The following is a 20,240-nucleotide window of genomic DNA, read 5'->3' as shown; positions in this document are numbered from 1 at the left end:
AAATAAGAGCACTCACAGGGTGTAAATCCAGCACTTTGAAAATTGTTTAGTACTAAGTGTAATAGTGATAAGATTCAGGACAGTAAATCTCCATGTAACTTTTAAATTTTAACATTTTTTTGAAGTTGGAACTCTCTTAGGTCCTAGTCCTCTCTAGTCCTTCAAAATGCTCTGATTAAATAGTACCAGCATTCATGATCAAAGCTTTTCTTCAGCAAGGGAGTCTTCTCCAGGACTGGTGGGAAAACAGCTCTGTGGTCATGGTTCTGTCCTTGTCCCACCACACCCGGGAGCAGTGTCAGAAGCACAATGTAAATTTGTCACACCATGTCAGTGTGTACTTTCATTTTCTACTTTTTAAATAGAGAAATTAAAAAAAAATCCCATCACCACTACAAGTTCACTCTTCAGTACTGTGGGGGGCTTATTTTAAGAGGCAGCAGCTGAATTCTGTGAGTGATGGAGCAGTACTATCATGCAATGATGTGGAAGAAAGTGCGTTAGGTCCCATACTTAGGAATAGAAGTCCCATTTACCTGGCCTTCTGCTATGTGTCAGAAAATCTAATGATTCAAATCACTTAGTTACTTTTTTTTTTAAGCATCCTGTAATTTCAAAGGGAGATAATTTAACCAAGATGACCTGCTTGGTTTTATTATCCAGAATACTAGGGGCTTTAGACATATTTTTAATTAGTTTGTGTTTTGAACTCTTGATTTGATAATACAATGTACTAATTACTTCTTAAAAGGTAAGTGGAGCAGAATGAAAAAGCTGTAACAGTTCATGAATATCTGAGCACCCTGGAATACATCTAACTGACCAGACTTGGCAAGGCTCCCCTGCTATCTATTATTTTAAAATAATTCTTTTTTTTTTTTTTTTTTTTAATTGTGACCTAGAATTTCCAACACAAGAAGGAAGGGATATATAAGCAGATATCTCTGAAGTGTTTGTCTGCCACGTTCTTATCTTTAAATAGCTTCTTTGAAAGAGCCTGTATGCCCTTTGCCAGAGGCATAATTAGTATCTTTCAGCAGCACACATAGATGCGAGTGTGTCATCTCTGTGCAGTTGTACAACAGCTTTCACTTTTACTGTATTTTCTGCCTCTGATCAAATTTTTCTTAATAGCTTTCATTACAGTGCATTTAAGTTACCTTTACTCTCCATAATTATTTACAGGTTAAAAATATTGCGAGTGGAGTAATATAGGGCTAAAGGGGGAAGGAGAAACAACTCCCTGTGAGCAGTAGATCTTTGGCAAAAGGTGATAACAGGAAGGCTATGATTAGGAGCCTACATTTTAAGAAGATTTCCCATGATCAATTTTCTAATTAAGCCAGGCCTCTGGGAGTTACATGCTAGAGAATTTCAGGGATTCCTAAATAAAGATGGTTTAATTGAGGTCTCACAAATTGAGTTTTCAGGCTCTTCTAACAACTGTTCTGCAAAACATGTGACTGTTCATTTTCTTTGAGTACTGGAATGACTTAACAATCTGATGATGTATTACAGTTAGGCAAAACCTAAATAGAAAATCTCACTATAGCACGTTTGTCCAAACTTCAGTAACTTCTAAATCTCAGTGCCCCAGTCCTCTTGCAGTTTGCTCTTAAATAGGCTTTTTATTTTTTTAAACACCTTGTTTGGGTGGTAGGCTCAGGGGCCTTTGATCCCAGTCTTCTCTCTCGAGTCTTAATAGAAGGGGTTGCCAGTGCCGGCAGATACCTGCAGAGGTTTCCTGTCACAATGGGAGAGCCTCCAAAATCAAAAACTTGGGGGAAGCTCTTAATTTTGGGCATGTCAGAAAACAACTGTTAATTTGTCTAGCTTTTAATGAGGTAGAAGGTACGCTTGCCTGATAGTTCAGTATCAATAGGTACACTGGACATTGAGAGCTGGTGGCTGCATCAATCACATTCTTGAAGCACCAGCCTTCCAAGGGAGCATGTTGCCACTGTGGAGACATGCTCACCAGATCAGAGTAAGCATATTAAATATTACAGCAACTTGATTAGACTGGAAGCAAAGCAATGAAATGCTGGCACTGTTCAAAAATGTGAGCTGCTTTGCAGTCTGGGTTAGTTTTTAGAATTCCAAAACAATGTTAAAACATGCAGACGTACAATAATTTGTTTAAAATACTGGAAGAAGACTTTTAATCAATTTTGTTGTTAAATCATTTGGTATTTGATACCAAAATTTTAGGATGGGTTGAAAACACAAGAATAAACTTGGGGGTGTTTAATATTAATTGCATGACCATTTAATAAAAATAAGTTTGCATTTAGTAACTGTAATTCACAATTTCAAAGTTCTTTATTTTAAAGTTAGGAGTAACATTGAAGTGTAAGGTATGAGATACTTCTCTTATGTGCAACCATTTAGTCCACCGGTGGAATATGCTGCTCTGGGCTGGCAAGCAGTTCTCGTGGTGGTTTTGGACAAGAGTAACTTAACAAGTGTTCACAGGGAAAAGTGAATATGCGGGCTCACAGCAAACAGCACGTGTATGAAGTATGCAGGGAGAGGCTGGCAACCCATACCGTGGCATTATTCCTTCACAGGAATGGGAGTGCTGCTGGAGGGCCATCCCTCCAGACATGCAGTGGAGGATGCGTCTTCACATCACTGTGTGCCTACTGGGAGATTTAAGAGATGAGAAGAGCTGCTGAGTGCAATGTAGAGTAGCCTGTGTGTAGTACTACAGCTGAATCAAACTTTTCCCCTGCTCTTCCCATTTTGGGGCCCCTTTCTGATGTTAATGATTCCAATATCTACCCCTGCAAAAAGCCACAGGATGAAATTAACTCATTGAAATGGGAGACTAATCTTGCGGTTCAGCCTTTGTACTTGCCACAAACTCACTCTGAGTCCCTCGACAAGCTGCTTATTTTTTCCGTAAAGTGAGGATAAATGTTTGACTCTGTATATAGGTATTGACATAGCTGGACATTGATTATGGATGAGCTACTGGCATAAAATCCAAGTGCTGCGATGGCAGCAGCAGCAGCACTTCAAAACCTTGCTGCACACAGTTTTTGATGCCCAGGTGAGCAATGTAAAGTACTCTGGCAAAGGCAATTCCTTCCATTCCTGCCAGCCAGAAACCTGGGAGCCTGCTTCTGTAAGCTGTGAACCTGCCATAAGCTCAGTGCTCCCCAAAAGACTTATTTTGTGCCAGGGATGGGGCTCAGGATCTCTTGGGTATGAAACACAGCCTGGTACAGCCTTTTGGGAGTGGCAGCGTGGTACTTTGGGACTTGTCTTGTTCATGGTGGAGGGGAACATAAAGTCGGGTGTTGAAGTGTATGTGGGAAGGGTTGGTTTTGAGGTTCACTGCCAAATCTAGCCAGGTTAATGGAGGTAAATTGCTTTGAGATTGTCAGATATGAATTGTAGATGTAAGAAGCACCATACTTGTTTGGGTTTTTTTTAATATTCAGTAGTCTGTTACTCTGGTGTGTGTTTTGTTAACTTTGGAAAGTGAACCTTTTATTTTTTTTTCCTGCAGATTCACACATTTCTCCACCCTTACTCCATTTCCCTAGAAAAGGAACAATTTTCTTTGGCTTTTTGGTTTTAGCTCTACTGCTTTGAAGAATGGACTGAGAACAAGATGTGTTTTATGTCACTTAGCCAGTAAGTTAGCCATGACACTAAGGACCTTGTGATTTGTACAACGGCAGAGGAAGGGAGAGTTTGAGCATCGGGGTGTGCATGAACTCGGTTTTGTTTCTGTACTTGGGACGGCCTTTTCCTCTCTTTCGCTCAGGCACCGGGGAGCTCCCTCTGGGACTGTTCCTGCAGGTGGAGTCAGACAAGTGAGATAAAATTGCTCTTTCCTATAGAGTTTATGCAATTCATTCTCTTTTAGCCTTGCTCCGTAAAACAACCACAAAGTGTGGGCATAAATTACATTTATTCGCACTTGAGGGACTAGGTGCTGTCCTGCCAAAATGTAATAAGTAGGACATATAATAAATGAGAAGCAGGCCTTAGATTTTAAGCATTGAGATGCCAGTACATTGGGAGCATTTGGGAGGCAAGGTTTTTCCACCTGCATACAGCCCCAAAATGGGGCCGTGTGTCGCAGCAGAAGCCAAAACTCTGGATGCAGCTCGTTGTAGGGCTTGGCATGCTGCGTGTTTATTGGGGCAGGCTTAAGTCCTGCATACCTTGACCTGCCTTGTGCTTAAGTCATTCTATGTCTTGAATTGTTTTAAGATTTTTCCAAAGCACATCTGGGTTATGTTTAATTGTTAGGAGGGAAAAAGAAGAGAGGAGCTAGAGAGGGAGTTGGTGTAAATAATTCATGGAGAAGAATCCTCCAATTTTGCAGAAACCACAGCCCAAATTACAGAGAAGGCTCTTGGATTGAGATGATTTTTGTTGTGGTTGTAACATACCAGGGTTTGAATCCTGTCCAGATGAAAACATTTGGTTTGTACTTCAGTAAATATTGCAGAAACGCTGCCAGCTAATTCTGAAGAGTAATGAAATAGTGCTTTTGGCAAAGCGCATGCACTTTCCATACTTCTGATTCCACTCTTCAGATCCAAATTCAGAGTTTTTTTTAATATGTTTAGCTAGTCCAAGACAAAAGTTAATGTAATTTAATGAGAAACAAAACATACCATAATTTAGGAGGGAAAATTGCACATTTGTCAAATAAAAAAAATTTAATAACCTCATTAGTCAGATAAAATGGCTGAAAAAGAGTATAGTTTATTCTGTTAATCAGGCACTTGCTACTGAGGTCAGTGCATCTGTATGTACAGGTTGCGTAAGCATCAATTCTGCCTATTGTTAGTAGCAAGTCTGAATTTTGCACATGCAAAGGGTAACATCTTTCTGAGAAAACTGACTTAAAAAACATATTTTACTTTATACTTACTGTTGTATAAGCATCAAGTTATTATAACAGAGGACATAAAATACATTTGTCATCCTTTCATATGCATTAGGCAACACTTTGTGTATAGTTGTGGTAATTGTTTTTCCTATATAGTTAGGTTTTCTTTTGTGTTGCTCTCACAATAGGAGGGAAGACAAAAATACTCCAGAGGGAATTTCAATAATGAAACTGCAGATACTGATGGAAACAGTTGCCAAACATACTTCAAACCTCATTTTTTAAAGAGCTGAGTATCCTCCCTTTTTGTAATAATTCATAGCTCATTGTAACCATGATGAGTGAATTTAAAAAAGACAGCTCACCATTGAGGATTTTCTCAAAATTTGCCATGCACAGCGGTATCTGATCACAGGAGTGGTAACTCCTGCTCTGATACTGGTGAGAAGAGCATACCTGGGGTTCTATTAGCTGTCTGAGCTTTCTGCATGGCTTGCAATCCCTTAGTCATCCACAACAATTTGTAGACTTTCAAAATTGCTCTATGAGGGTGAGCTTTGGGAATTTGGCCTTCCCTCGGTGATTTGCAGGAGGAAGAGAGGGCTGGGAAGTTCCCTCCAGGTTGCTGCCTGGCCCTGGCCATTACTTTTCTGTCCTCGCCTGTGAGTTAACAGTAACTTGTTAAGCAGGAGAAGGTGAGTGGCACGTCTCCAGGTCAGGATAGCAGATCGACAGCACTATCAGACATACTTCTCTTAAAGTTGCTCAGTACAAGGTGTCCTTCCCCCTTTACTGGTATTTGTTACTATTTAATGTCCGTAATTCTTTAGGTATCTTCCTTCTCCTGTTGCTCCTGCAGCCTTTGTCCATCAGCTAACTTACCTCTCGCCGCTCGCCTCTTTCTCCAGCCCCAGCACATCTGAGCCTCTTCCTTCTTCTGCTCTGCTGCTGCTGCATGCCCTTTCTTTCAGTTTACTTCTGCCATGGCTTCTCCTTCCTTCCCAACGTGTTGCCATTGCCTTGTCCAGTTCTCTGGTGATGGCACATACTTTTATGCAAATGTTAATGCAAAACAAATCAACTGAGGGGAAAAAAAAATGGCATTTAGGAGGTGTGTGCCTAGACATCATTGGGACAGAACGTAAAATGTGCAGCTCCTCCACGAGATTGGAAACATACTGTGTTTCATGTTTTGTTTAATAACGTAAAATGATATATTGAGCTACACATTCAATAAGAAAAAGTGTGCATAGAAATTTTCCAAATCTTTACTTGAGAGCTTGTAACATTACATTACAGTTACAGCATTTATTAATGGACTTTAATTTCCTTAGTCTGGGATTTTAATCTGAATCAGTTCTCTGATCTGATTCACCACATGGCCCCACAAAAAGTTATACTGCCACAGTTTGAGGTGGTGGCACAGGAATAAGAACAAGAGGCCAGATGGAGTTTAGATGCTCTGTAGACCAGTTTTGATGCCAAGAAAAATGTCCACGCAGCCACAGACAGTCTAGATGGTTCCTTGTATGAAATGTCTTCTAAATAAGTGGTGGGAAGTCAAATTTTGTTTTCTAGATTACCATCAGATTTGCCGAGTGAGCGGGTTTTTCAGGCACGTGCCGATCAGGTGCGCGCAGGGTGGGTTTCTCAAGGTGGAGGGCTGCTTACACACTTTCCCCAGGCACTGGAGGGCTGCTCCTCTGCTCTCCCCCTTCATCCACTGCAGTGCCCGTGGTAGCAGCAGCTGCCTGCACAACTTGGGGGCTCCTGGCACAGAAGGAGACTTGTAAAATTCAATACAGGCACAGGCTCTCATAACTGTCTTGCAGATTTTTCTGTGTTTTCTTGGAGATGGAAACTGAGGAAGGAGGGAATTACATACCTACAGTGCTGAGACCTGGCATGCACCACCTCCCAGGTGCAGATGTTGCCCTCTGTCGGGAGCACTGCAGTTCTTCTCTTTTGCTGTTGGTTATTAATCAAATTCTGATGTTACTCTTTAGATTGCCCCGGGTAGGCTTTGAGAATCAATCCTTGGTGCTGGGGAGGACAAGAGGAAGAGGAAGGATGATTGCTCATCTTTACTCTTGCTGTCTCACTGGCAAAATATGGGCAAGAATGAACTGGCATAGCTGCCTCGCGGGTTTCTGTGGCTGAGTGAGTCCTGGCAAAGACAAAACTGTGTAGAATAGATGTCATAAATTAAACAAGCAAGCAAGCGCCTACACCTGTATGTTTTGTGAATGTGTGTGTATGTATGTGTCTGGTGAACATGCAGTTTTCCTTATTTTCATAATGTTTTGGAGGGTTTTTGTCATGTTGCTGTCATACATCATTTGTTTGATAAATATCTGTTATACATGGAGAAATCTGAGAGCAAGAACACTCAACAAAGGCTGTCTGTAAGGAAAACCACCATGTTCTTGAGATGAAGACAGGCCAGATTTATGAGGAAAGGCAATATATTTTATTAGACCAACTGATAGAGCTGGAAGAAACAAGCCAGCTCTTGAGTGCACATTCTTCTCCACATCTCCAATGGTTTTAGACATTTGTGGCTACAATAACACTACATAGTATTGTTTATGTAAATTAACAGCTTTGAGTAACAAACGGGGTCCCCTGTAGAGGTAGGCTATGGCATAATATACACATCCCTGTCTGGTCTCAGAGACGATGAGGGATATTTAGGACAGAAATCTTTATTATAATAAAGAAGATGAGTGATCACCTGGCTTCGACTGGTAGCGGTGCAGCTTCACTCATATGAGCTTCATTAGTTCTTCAGTCATGACAAGTCTGTTTTATTTCCATAAGAGGAGATTTGGGGGGTTCTCTTAGCTCATTGCTTGGTGTAAACCACAGTGCGTGTCAACCACTCACACTTACACAGGTTAGGTGTTGCCTAATCAACATAATTGTCATTCTTTTAGCTTGAATGAAATCACAGTATGCTTACAGGCTTGTCTTTCCTTCAGTTTGCTCGTAAAGGGAATTTGCAGTATCTTGAGCTTGAACAGCCTGTCTCGGTGTTCTAAACTAGTGTTTTCTCAGCCTTTTGGACATGTTTAGCTACATAGACTTAAAGTGAAAGTGGTTTGAACCAGCTCAACCCATAGGTGTGAACAAATTCTCGGTATTTGAGGCTATTCCAGAACTGCAATCTTACCATAAAAGACAATGATAAACATAGTTCTAATATTAAAGGTAAGTAAGAAAACTCAAAGCTTTTAGATTTCTTTTAGTGTCTTCCATTCATAACAATGCCTAAATATAACAAAAATGTGAGAGTCTGGCCTGTCTTTCTGTCTTTCTGTCTTTCTGTCTTTCTGTCTTTCTGTCTGTCTGTCTGTCTGTCTGTCTGTCTGTCTGTCTTTCTGTCTGTCTGTCTGTCTGTCTTTCCGTTTTGCAAGTCAACTTCAATGAATATGTAGGAAAAGCTAGAGGGAAGGAGGAGGGGAGGAGGCGACCCAGACTGAAAGCCAGCTTTTCTCTGAGGTCTCAGATTGCAGAGCACTTAGATTAGTAAAGTGAGGGCTAGCAGGACTCTCCTGTGTTATTGGACGTTGCTAGTCTAATTTCTCTGGAAATGTACTTCCCAAACAGTCCCAGCTGTCCCAGGAATGCAGTTTAACCATTGTTGTTCCTAGTTCTCGATTGGAAAGAATTAAAAAATGTCATTCTGACTGAAGAGATATGCACTGAGATTACGATTGAATATCAAGAGTTAGGTGAAGTTTGTACCTGCTCTCGCACTTGGGTTAGACCCTCCCTCCTTTCTAAGCAGAATGACACAGTACTATATTTTATTCTGTGCTTTAAAAAAAAAAAAAAGAAAAAAGATTGCTATTGTAATAACATTTGCATCACAGATGATAATTTTTTTTGCTGGTTGCTATTGAGAGCAGCTGACAAGCTCAGGGATGCGGAACTCTAGGGAAGATGAGGCTTAGAGAATAGACGCTATATCTGGTCTCTTGTTTTAGTGTCTCAGAAGGATAAAATTTCTGACTATTTAATTATAGTAAAGAGATTTCAGTCTGTGTTTGAATCTAATTTTAAGGGCTTCTAACAGTAAGTTTCTTTTACTGCAATCTTTTGTCAATGCACTAATGCACTGATGGTGCCAGACTTTGGATCCTGGTTAGGACTGATGCACAGTACAGACTTGCAGAGCTAATAACTTCTGAATCCATACCAGAGACATGAATACCTAGATGGAAGAAAAAAGACAACTTATTTTTCAGGGAGCGCTGTCCTAGAGTAACTGTTTTGGAGTCTTCTAGTTAGTTGCTGTTGAGACTTAAAGCTCCTCTCCAAGCAGAAGAATTAATGTGCCTCTCAGTACCTCTTACCTACTGTGGTTGATTGCTTAGAGTGTGCCAGAAAGTTCTGGGCTTGCATAAAAAATGCAAAGGCTTTTGTTTCTGTAAGTTGCTACAGCTCCCATGCCTTGAAATATGTCAGCAGTCTTAATTTGATCATTAGTCTATATAAATATGAAAGTTGTGGCATGCAAAAGGCTTTCCCCCTAGGATAACCATATGTATTCATACATTTATGTCTAGGTTGGGTGGATTAATATGTATGTTATTTCAAGGGGAAGGATCATCATGCCCTAGGTACTGCTGCAGTGTTTCCCCTAACTGTCCCAGGGCTACCACCAATGCACAGCGTGGGGTGCTGGTGGGGAGTTTCTCTCTGCTTCTTCCCAAGGCAATCGCAGTCCCAAAGGAGCCGTTATAGAGACCAAGAGCAAACGTCTTAACAGGTCAGGGCTAAGCCCCACACAGCCGCTCACTTGCTCCCCCCCCAACCCCCCCACCCCATGGGATGGGGGAGGGATTCGGAAGGGTAAAAGTGCAAAAACTCACATGTTGAGATAAAAACAGTTTAGTAGGTAGTGCAAAAGCTGCAAGTGCAAGCAAAGCAAAATAAGGAATTCATTCACTACTTCACGTTGGCAGGCAGGCGTTCAGCTATCTCTAGGAAAGCAGGGCTCCATCACGCGTAATGGTTACTTGGAAAGACAAATGTTATAACTTCAAAAGCACACCCCACACACCCCCACCCCCCACCCCCCCTTCCTCCTCCTTCCCCCAACTTTTACTGCTGAGCACAGTGTCATATGATCTGGAATATCCCTTTGATCAGCTGGGGTCAGCTGTCCTGGCTGTGTCCCCTCCCAAATTCTTGTGTACCCCCAGCCCACTCACTGGCGGGACAGTGTGAGAAACAGGAAAAAAAAAATGCCTTGATGCTGTGCAAGCCCTGCTCAGTAATAGCTAAGACACCCCTGTGTTATCAACACTGTTTTGGTCACAAATCCAAAACATAGCCCCGTACAAACTACTATGAAGAAAATTAACTCCATCCCAACCAAAACCAGTGCATTTAGGAAAGGATGGTTCATTGCAGAAACAGCCTATCCTATTTTTTGTGCCATATTTAGGTATCCATTCATTAAAATGTGATTTTTGTAGTTAAGAGTATTTTGTACAAGCCTGGTAGGAGCAGAAAATACGCAACCCAAAAATAAATTTTAGTTAGTTGTTGGCAATAGCAACACCAACAGCTCAAAACCAAACAAAACACAGAATTGGTGTTTTGAAGAGCTTGAAGCCAGAAGTGTTTCCTAAGGAAGCATCAGCCAAATAGCCACTACCTTGTGTTGGTCTGCAGCCCAGTTCTCTTTGTCCTTTGTTTTATTTAGCTACAGGAAAATAATTGAAGCAATGAGTCCCCATTCTCCACTTCTATTGACTTTCTATTTTTTCCCTTCACCAAAAAAATCTTTCTGAATAAGTAGAAGGCTCCTAGGGCACCTCCCTCCAGGGGATATCCAGAAGACTTATTTTGAAGTAGAAGTTAATATCAGGCATAAGGGAAAGTGTCCATTAGTTGTCAGCAGTATTTGTACATTTTAAAAATAGTTGTTAGATTGCTACAGTCATGTCATGTGTCCTGATGCAGTCCAGGGAAACCTGTACACCGTTGCATAACACGTGTAAAAGAAATGCTGTGCAAGAGTTAAATTTAAATTACAACCCTGTATTGTTGTTAAGCTTGTGAATCCTCACTTCTCTGTCACTGAATTGCATGTTGTATCTTACCCTTGCGCAAACCAGACAGGTTAGGGGGAGCATCATGGGAAGAAAGCGAGAGATAAGAAACAGCATCCTCAAGAGGAGCACGTGGGGAATCAGGAGACCTTTGCTCTTTTCTCTCCTTTGCCAAGGACCTGCTAGGCAAATTTAAGCATCTCAATGTCTTGGTTTTTCTCTTTGTTTAAAACTGAACCAGAATACTGCAAAGCATTGTATACAATACGGTAGAGGCCTGCAAAGCATTGTGAAGTTTAAATACTAATATTTTTTTGTAATAATAACTTAAAAATATTACCGGGGTGCAGATTGGTTTGTAAATGCTCTTTTTTCTTCTGTTTGGAAAAGCTGTAAGCTTCTAGTTTGTGTGTTAAGACTTCAGTAAGGCACTTAAGCATGCATTTGAAATTAAGCATGTGCATTAGTCCTTTTCTGAATACACAAAGCTATTAATTAGGGCTTGTAGCAAGACTGTTTGATTGTCTAAAGTATGAATAGAATGTGCTTGGGGGGGAAAACCCTGCTTTTCAAGCACATACGTATCCTGTCGGTAAAAATTAATAAATAAAAAACCCTCCAGTTAGTCATGCACTAGTGTGACCTTCCATCTCTGAGTCCCCCTCTTTCCTTGCTATGCATAACACTAAAGTAGGTTATGATCAATATGGTTAGTGCAGTAAGTGAATGTAATGATGCTAATGAGCCATTTCTTTATAATGGTCAGGTTCTCCAGCCCTGCCCAGCAACATGGTATATTTTGGAAGCTCTCAGGATGACGAGGATGAAGAAGAGGAGGAGGAGGAGACAGAGGACACAAAAACAGCCACAAACAATGCTTCATCATCATGCCAGTCAACCCCCAGGAAAGGAAAAACGCATAAACATGTACCAAATGGGCAAGGTAGGTCCTAAATAGTGTTGTTTTCCTGCACTGCCTAGTAAAGAAATTTGAGCTGAATGTGCTTAATCCTCATCCATCCGTCTGGATTTGAGTGAAGAGGGATACAGTCCATAATGGGAAAGTGGAGTGAGATGTAGTGTTAGCATCGTCCACTTTAACCTGTTTCTCCTGACAATCTGAACTCTGTGGCAGAACTATAACTGCAGGGCTGGAATTCTGTATACACACACGCACACATACTGGAGTTATATACACACATCTATGTATAGTCATTCTCTCTCTGGATTTTTTGAGACTGTTTTTTAATCTAGAATGGTTTCATTTTACCAAAGTTAAATATAAACATTCATAAGTGTTATCAAAACGTGTGAAAGGGGCAACACTTAATTTCTCACATGCAATATTGATACCGCAATTGCAGTAGATTAAGATACTGCATACATGTTGCTGATTGCAAGATTTTATGGAAGAAGCTCTTTCAAGTCGGTTATTTCTTTGCAAATCACCAAAAGCTGCATTCATTACAGAGTATTTCTGTCATGATGTCCTTGTGTCTTATCTTGATAAATGGATCTGTGTATGTTGCAACATCACCTAGTGTAAAATAGAAGATAGAAAAGCCACACTGAAAATTTCCTGAGCCTGCTATAATGCTCTGTTGCTAAAGTCCTGTGTGATGTGGTTCTCTCTCCAAAAAGCTCTTGTATCATAACAACTCTGTGCTCTCTCTGCCTGACATAATTTCAAAATGGAGCCTGTGCTCTCCGTTCCCTTCCTCAGTATTAGTTTACCATGAAAATCTTTCCTTCTGGTGACTGCCCTTCCAGCTCTCCTCATCTTAGTATGAGGACTGAGAGGAAGGTGCACTTTTTGAGAGATGGTTGTAACCTGTGCTTGGTTTTTTTGTTCGTTCATGCTACTCTCTGCTCTGAAGAGGAGATTAGTAGATCCCAATTACTTCACTGTGCTGGTCCTCATCTCTGCTTTTCAAAAGGAAGTTTTCTATAAAGGACTCCCTTGTTACATATACCAAAACTATTTTTCATGACTACATCTGAATCTTTTTTTTATTGCACACCCAAGCTCAAAAACTCTCTTTTTGTGAACTGTTTGTGAAGTACAAGGGGACATTATGCCTAATAGCATTTCAAGGTGTCAGCTGTGAGCAGGAGTTTTAATGCTGTAAAAGCCATGGATCAAAACTTGGCACTTTGGATTGATTTCTAAATAAACCCCCCAGAATAACAGGCACAGAATTCTACATATGGAAAATGAGATTGTATGTAGCAGAACTGCTGCCTTAGAGTTTTAAATGTGATATATCATTACAAAAGGAGCTGATTGTGTTCCTTGAGAATGTCCCAGATGGCAGCCACTTTGAAATTAGCTCAAAACCAGAGACACCTGAAATCTTAATTGGGGGTAAGTAAAGGCAAACTTAATGAGCCATCTAATGGCTTCATAATCTTTATCAATATAGATCAGAGTGAGCATAAATGAAGCTGCTGCTTTAATAGATCTGCAAAAGACCTTTATAAAATACATAGGAGACAATGTGAGATGTTTTGACAAAGGTGATGAAACAGGAATTCCCAGAGAAGGCAGCTGCTTCTTCTTCGTCATTGTCATTTCTTTTTTTCTTCTTCTTTTTTTCTTTTTTTAATTAAAATTTCCTTACCCAGGGGTATTCCCATTTTTCAATGTCTGTTATTTTGGTTGACAGCCAATAGTATTTTTGTTTCCTGTGAATAAAGTAGGTTCTGGTTCATGTGTGTCTGTTTTAAATGAGACCACACACAAAGGCAGACCAGGGACGGGTGCAGCAAATGAACTTAATCTAGCGTGAGAGTCTATTTTTAATGAATTAAAGTCTTTTGTTTTTAATATACAATGTGTAGTCAAGCACTTTGGACCTGAAAATGCTAAGTGTTTGCTATGACATACAACAACAAAGGTTCAGAGCTTGATTAATGTCATTAGACAGTGTCAAATGATTGCTTTCTACTAAATGGGGGCCAGAACAACTTTCGTGGGCAAAGTCATTTGTCAATATCCTCTTCTGATGCCAATATGGGGCATTATTAGGGTTGAACACCAAACTATTTGTTATAACCTAGCCTGTTGAGCCACCTTTTGGACAGCTAAGTCAATCGAAAATGCCTAAGTGTGAATTAGAAGCACATGTAACACGTGGCATAGCTTGCTGCACAAATAGAAGTAATCAGCTCAATTGACTTGTCACCTTCCAACCTTACTGCTTACATAGATATATTTAAAGCATCAGATTGTTACCTGTGCCTTTTCATCCTCCTTTCTCAGTACTTCTGATGTGCTGCACACATATCCAACTGTTGAAGAGCAAAGAAAATGTTTGGCAGGAGAAGTGTTTATCCCCCAGATTCATGGGAGTGTGGAAAAGGGATATGTAGCAATGTGAAGTTTTTCTCTCATGCAGTATCTTAGTGCAGACAGTGACAGTCTTGTGGTTAAACCATTTTCTAAGATACTGCTGTGGCTGCCACGAGGGAAAATGGTAGAGCTGTGCTCTTAAAAAATTGGTTTCATGTCATTGCCAAACTTCAGCTGATTAGGTCAGGTCTGATGTGTAAAGATAAGTTAGCAGCAGATAAATGCTTGGATGTCATTGATGGTGCTCTGTGCCTTGATTAGAAACTAGTATTAGTTCTGGGTAGGTATTGCTCATGTCATGTGAGATGTTCTGCATGTAACTTCTATTACAGTCTTTTTCAGTGTGCTTAAACTTAGAATGAACAATTCTCATTAAGAGAAGATACTGTCTAAAGACTTTCAGGTTTTGTTTGCAAGAGAACGCTTCTCTTGTAATGTAGAGTAAAACATGTGAGTGGTTCTTGCTTGTGGACTGAGGTATGATCTCACAGTACATGTCATAAATTAATTAGGTCAGAAGACCTCAGGAGGTCATCTAGTCTTGCCTCTTCTGCAAAACACCGTTGATAACTTTTACGACAAATTCAGCAATAGACTTGTCAGAGGTTTGTGCTTTTAATTATATATGTATGTTTATAGGAGGAGGAGATTATAGAAGCTTTCTAAAACTTGATGTGGAATTTTGGTCCTAATCAGAATGATTTTAATTAAGTTAGGATTTATAACGGGGTAAAAACAGTGAAAGGCCAGAAACTGATCAACTGACTCACTTGGTCTCCATATAGCTCCTGACTCAAGAAGGATATTTTCCCTGCTAAGAAACCATACGAACATTTAGTTGAAATAGAAAAATGCCTCTTGCTGTTTAAGTCAAGGATTTAATCTTTTTAAAGCACGTAGTTCCCTTTTAACTTCAGACTTCTAAGTAAGTTTGTGGTGAATTTCAAAATTAACATATGGAAAATTAGGGATGATATGGTGCTGCATATTGCAGCAGATAAAGCAGAGATTCAGATTACTGTGTTGTAATTGCAGCCCTGTTACCCTTTTGAGTGTGGGTGTAGGAACCCTGTAGTTCTTGGTGTTTATATCCAGAACGCCCAGCCACAGGACGCCTACATGCTGCTCAGATGGATATGCTTATTTTCCAGCTTGCATTTTGTACGGATCTCAAATGACCATCAGTCTATCTGAGACTATTACATGGCTTTGAACACAAGGAATTCAGTGGAAGAAGCAAGCAGGAGCATTGGCTTAAACAATGTGTTTTTTCTTCAGTGTAGCTGCCAGGTGTGGGGAGAAACTTCTTAAGCACAGCCTGGATGACAGGGCATCTTGCCAACACGAAGGAGGAGATGGAGAGACATTGATCTATTAGAAAATTGACTTTATGCAAAGGGAGGAGGGTGTCAGTCATCAGCTGCTGCCGGCTGACGTGCCAGGAAAGCAGGTTCTCTGCGAGTGAGCTGTACTCTGCTTCCCTGGGGGACAGGGAGGTAGTGAGTCTAAATTACATCTCCCCACTGCTTGGAGGAAATTCCAAGTTGTAGGTAAGAGGGTAGGCTTAGGTCTCTGTTTCTTTAAAACTAATTCTTTGAATTCCTCACAACTAAATAAATCCTACTTTGATTTAATTCTGTGACACAATGGAAGGTTTTCTGTGCAGGCTCCTGAAGGAAAATGTTTGTAGGTGCCAAGTGTTTTGTTAGGCAGGCTGGGATCGGGAGCTGGAAGATGGAGTTAGGGAGTTGTTGGGTTATGGGTCCCATCACAGGAGCAAGAGGGGATAGGCCTTACTCTACTTGAAAGGGCTTGTGGACTGGAAAAGGGCCTCAGGAGGAGCAGCATACACAGATGCAAATTGCACACAGCAAGCTACAGTTCCTTTAATAATGGTTGGCTAATTTCCTCAAGAAGGATGATTTGGGGATTAGGTATTTCTCCCACCAGCACAGCAGTTCAAAGGTGGAGAGAAGAGCACATCTGGGCCAGCATACCTGGGAATGTCGGGTGGGTTTGTCTTTGGATGCCTGAGACGGACAATTAAATTCTAATTTACATTTGGGAAAACAGAGTCAGCCATCATTATTTGTAATCAGACTTCTTCATGAAGGAGAGTCTTGTTTCCTTAGCCGGAGCAAACCAGCTCCAGCATGTCAGAAAACCTACTGGGTCAGAAACAGTTACTGGTCCATGCTGTGTTTTGTTAACATGGTCCGATAAAAACTGCTCTGCATGCCTTTTGCCTGAAACGAGCAGGGAAGAAAATTGTAGAGAGGCCTTTTTTCTTGAGGCTCAAATTTCAAAACAGATCTGGCAGTAGTGCGTGGTGAGCAGGCATTGCTAGAAATACTATACACTGCTTTAGTGCTGTCTTCCACACTTACCAGAAATACAGAAGAATGTTTCGCTTCTCAATTTGCAATGGATAATTTAGCAGAGTAATTTCCTTACATGTGTAGTAACAAAGATGATGCAGGAAAAGATCATAGATAGGTTTTTATCTTATTTCAGGATACAGTTCAATGCAGTGTTTGTATATCTTGGGTTTAAATGGCATATCTTTTACATACTTTACTGTTCGAATGTGTTGTGAGAAAATGCTATTTGTGGTTGCAATTCTTTATTTAGTTTTATTTTTAACTAAATTTGATATTTGTGGGTGGGTGCATAAGACAGAGTCTTAGGCTCATGCATCCTTTTTAGTGAAATTAATCCTGAAGAGACAAACATTCAGAAGAAAAATATTTTTTGCATCCAGCTAAAATGCAGAATGAGAAAATTTCAGGCAGTGCTACAATAGTTAATGGGTAGGCAATTATTTTGGTGATTTACAGCCTTTTGTTGAAATAGCATGGAACCAGTAATTGTTGCAATAAACATTGTTGCACATTTAATTTTTCTGCAAAAATATGTAACATGAAAATTACCCGTTTTGCAATAATTTACATATTTAAATATGCAAATCAGGCACAACACATTTGAGGATTTGTGGATTTTCAGTAGCTAGATGTATGACCTGTGGAGAAGAATAGGGGAGCTGGAAGTTGCTCAAAAAAATTGAATTGTTATCCTGGTGAGAGACTCGTGATAACAGATAGATGCTTCTTGTATGGACTTGCTGCTTAGCAAGTGACCCTTTTGATGTTGTTTGTGTCGTAATGGTTAGGTGAGAGTAATGAATTTGTGCTAAGACGAGACACTTGGTATTGAATTTTTGCAAACGGTGGCGTGGTGTCTCATACCAATAATGCTCCTCTCAGTGGCCCAATATATTCCTGTGCGCGTAAGGTTTTGAGCTGTGTTATTGGTAGCGTCAAAAAGAAATTAAATGTTAACTGCCACAGTTCGCCTGTTTGACTTCTGTTAGCATGCACAGCTATGAAAATTTTGTTTCAGAGTTGTCCACTGACAAATTGGGTTAGGACTGGAGAAGTGTGGAAACAGTGGTACCACATGTTTTCCTATGAAGTTGTGGTGTCCTCTTCTCTTGAAGTACGCCTTTGCCACTGACCTGAGTAGGTAGATTGTGTTGGGGGGCTCCAGAGGACAGCTTCTATCTCTAGAAATGGTTTATGGAAGTCTGAACATACCCGACACTTAAGGAAAACAATCAGCAGTATTAAAATACTCTGTTTTATGGAAGTAGATCATTGTTTTAGATCCTCCGGGAGGGGAAAAGAATTATTGCCTGGGTCCTTTAAGGCAGTTTGAGAGCCACATAAATGTTTTCACAGTGACTTAAAACTGAATTAAAGCCAGAGCAAGAATGTTTTTGTACAGTAACGGATACTTAATGCCAGAAAGTTGATTAATATTACATCTCTTCCCAAACATGATCTATGTAACAACATGAGGTTTGCATTGGAATAGCTGGCTTGGGTTCACAACATTGGCAAGGCTCCCTTTTCTCCTTCTAAAAACAAAACTTCTCCCTTTCACTCTTATCTTCCCTCTTTGTTTTGGATAGTTTTATGAATGCGCAATCACTTGCTTTACACAGCACGAGCTCTGCAACATGCGGCATATATGTATGTGTATATTCCATGCCTTCACCTTCCAGATACTGGCATAAAGCAGAAGGGTTCATACATCAGTACTCTGCTGTCCCTGCAATGGACTCCCTTGTTATCTCAAGTATAAAGCTTATCTGGTGCAGGAGTACTCTCCAGGAGGGCTTGGGAGAGAAAGCTTTGCCCATGGAGTCAGCAGCTGGCTGAACCCAGTCCAGTAATTCTGCTACTTCCACAGTGAAAGCCTGGTTATTGTACATATTATAAATTGGCTTCTGAATGACTGGCTGGATGTATCCTATAAAATATTTGCGTGCAAATGAATTTCTAGGAATACTTCAGAAAATTGCTGAAAACACAATAAATGTTTATCGCTCACTACAGTGTCAATTCCTGTAGTAAATGCTTAGTTAATCTGTAGTAATTGAGCACATCTGTGGCTTTACTTGATCAAAAATTTTTAGCCATCATTATAACTGCACCTAGTACACGCACAATTTGCACAGTTTTGCATTGGCTTGCGTAGGAATTCTTTACTGCAGTTTCAAATGAGATACCCCAAAGTCCCTGTATGGGATTCTGGGTGACCGTTGGTGCCCAGAGTCCAGTTCCTCCGATGCAGAAAGCACTGTGATGCATCCGTGGGGATCATGCCTGCCCTAAGGTTTTGCTCTGCTGACGTAAAGTGTATCAGTGGTTTAAAAACCCCTAGTGCTTGTGAGTTTTGAATGTAGTGGTTCAGTTTTTTTGCATTTGATCATCACTGCTAACCAAAAGACCCACAAGTATTTCACTCTGGGACTCTTATTGTTTCAGCTTAATAATAATAATAATAATTGCTTTGGAGGACATGGCATTTTGAGAACAAGCATTCAGATAGATATGGATAAAAGGAAATCCATTCTATTTGAAATGTCTGAACACTAATCATTTACTTGCACTTTTAATTATTTGTTAGTAGTTCTCTTACCCTTAACTAAAAGCCGTTCTGGAAATATAGAGCTGGTTAAGCTAGCATAAAATAATCGTAATTCAAGACTACAAAAGATTTCTGCTTTAATAATGTGAGTTTCACCACTCATGTGGGTTGGGCTTTTTTTTTTTTTTCAGTCTTTCCATTTTTTAATGAAATTATTGCTTCAGGGATGAAACCTTTATTGACTATCCTTTCACCAGGAAAAAAAAGTAACTGGGAACAGAACATTAGATATTGCTCGTGTCACAGTTATCTCTAGGATGGGAGATTGTAGCTGGGACATACCTGTATCTGGGCTTAGTAAAGCATAAGGTACACCTTTTCTGAATGCCTCAGAAATATTGAAGAGCTGGCAGACATGAAGGAGAATGAAATTTGCTGCATAACAAGACACAAAAGAATTAGTAATCATTGTTAAATCAGATTTGGTCCCAGTAATTTTTAATGCAGAGTTTTGGAGGTTTTTTGGGTTTTATTGTTTTCTTTCCTTTGAGAAGTGGGTGTTTCTGTCTGTGTTATTTATCAGTTACTCTTCAACAATGAGATTTCTTGGGGGGCTTTTCGGTCTTTCCTTGAGACTTCACCTTTTCACTAAACTGTCCTACTAGCTATTAGGGCCACAGCTTAATCCTGTATTGTATTACACTTATTTATCGTCTAAATAACTTCTCCACTTCTACTCAAAAGGGAGCAAAATCATAGTTCAGGGGATTTTTTTCCCCCCTTAAATGCTTGGCTTGTGCTAGTGTTTTGTAATTAATCAAGTTAATGTTTTGATACTTGTTCACATAATATGTTCGTGAATTTTGCAGATCTTACTATCTCATAAAGGTTTTTATACCTGTCTAGCTGGATATAACAATACTCTAGGTGTCGGAAGAAACAAATGCTGATTTTTATAGAAACTGATACCATCTACTGTTTAACTAGAGACAGCTTGACTAGGAGTGTTTTGCATCTACGTCTCTCCCTTTTT

At 40.1% G+C, this 20,240-nt stretch overlaps 1 protein-coding gene across 7 annotated transcripts in view; it reads left to right on the top strand.

Moving 5' to 3' along the window:
* The window catches only part of JARID2 (jumonji and AT-rich interaction domain containing 2), a 225,289-nt gene that overhangs the window by 161,587 nt on the left and 43,462 nt on the right, over positions 1-20,240 (top strand). For all 7 annotated transcript variants that reach the window (XR_012623778.1, XM_074828927.1, XM_074828896.1 and 4 more), the window contains one exon: positions 11,690-11,866. Coding sequence is in view for 6 of the 7 variants with exons in the window: in XM_074828896.1 (XP_074684997.1) it covers positions 11,690-11,866 (177 nt within the window). In the remaining variant the exon portion in view is untranslated. The remainder of the gene's footprint in view (positions 1-11,689; positions 11,867-20,240) is intronic.

This window comes from Strix aluco, chromosome 1, assembly GCF_031877795.1.
Source record: "Strix aluco isolate bStrAlu1 chromosome 1, bStrAlu1.hap1, whole genome shotgun sequence".
In the NCBI taxonomy this organism is placed as follows: domain Eukaryota; kingdom Metazoa; phylum Chordata; class Aves; order Strigiformes; family Strigidae; genus Strix; species Strix aluco.
Note: the sequence above shows the minus strand (reverse complement) of the source record. Positions and strands in the feature narration are given on the sequence as shown.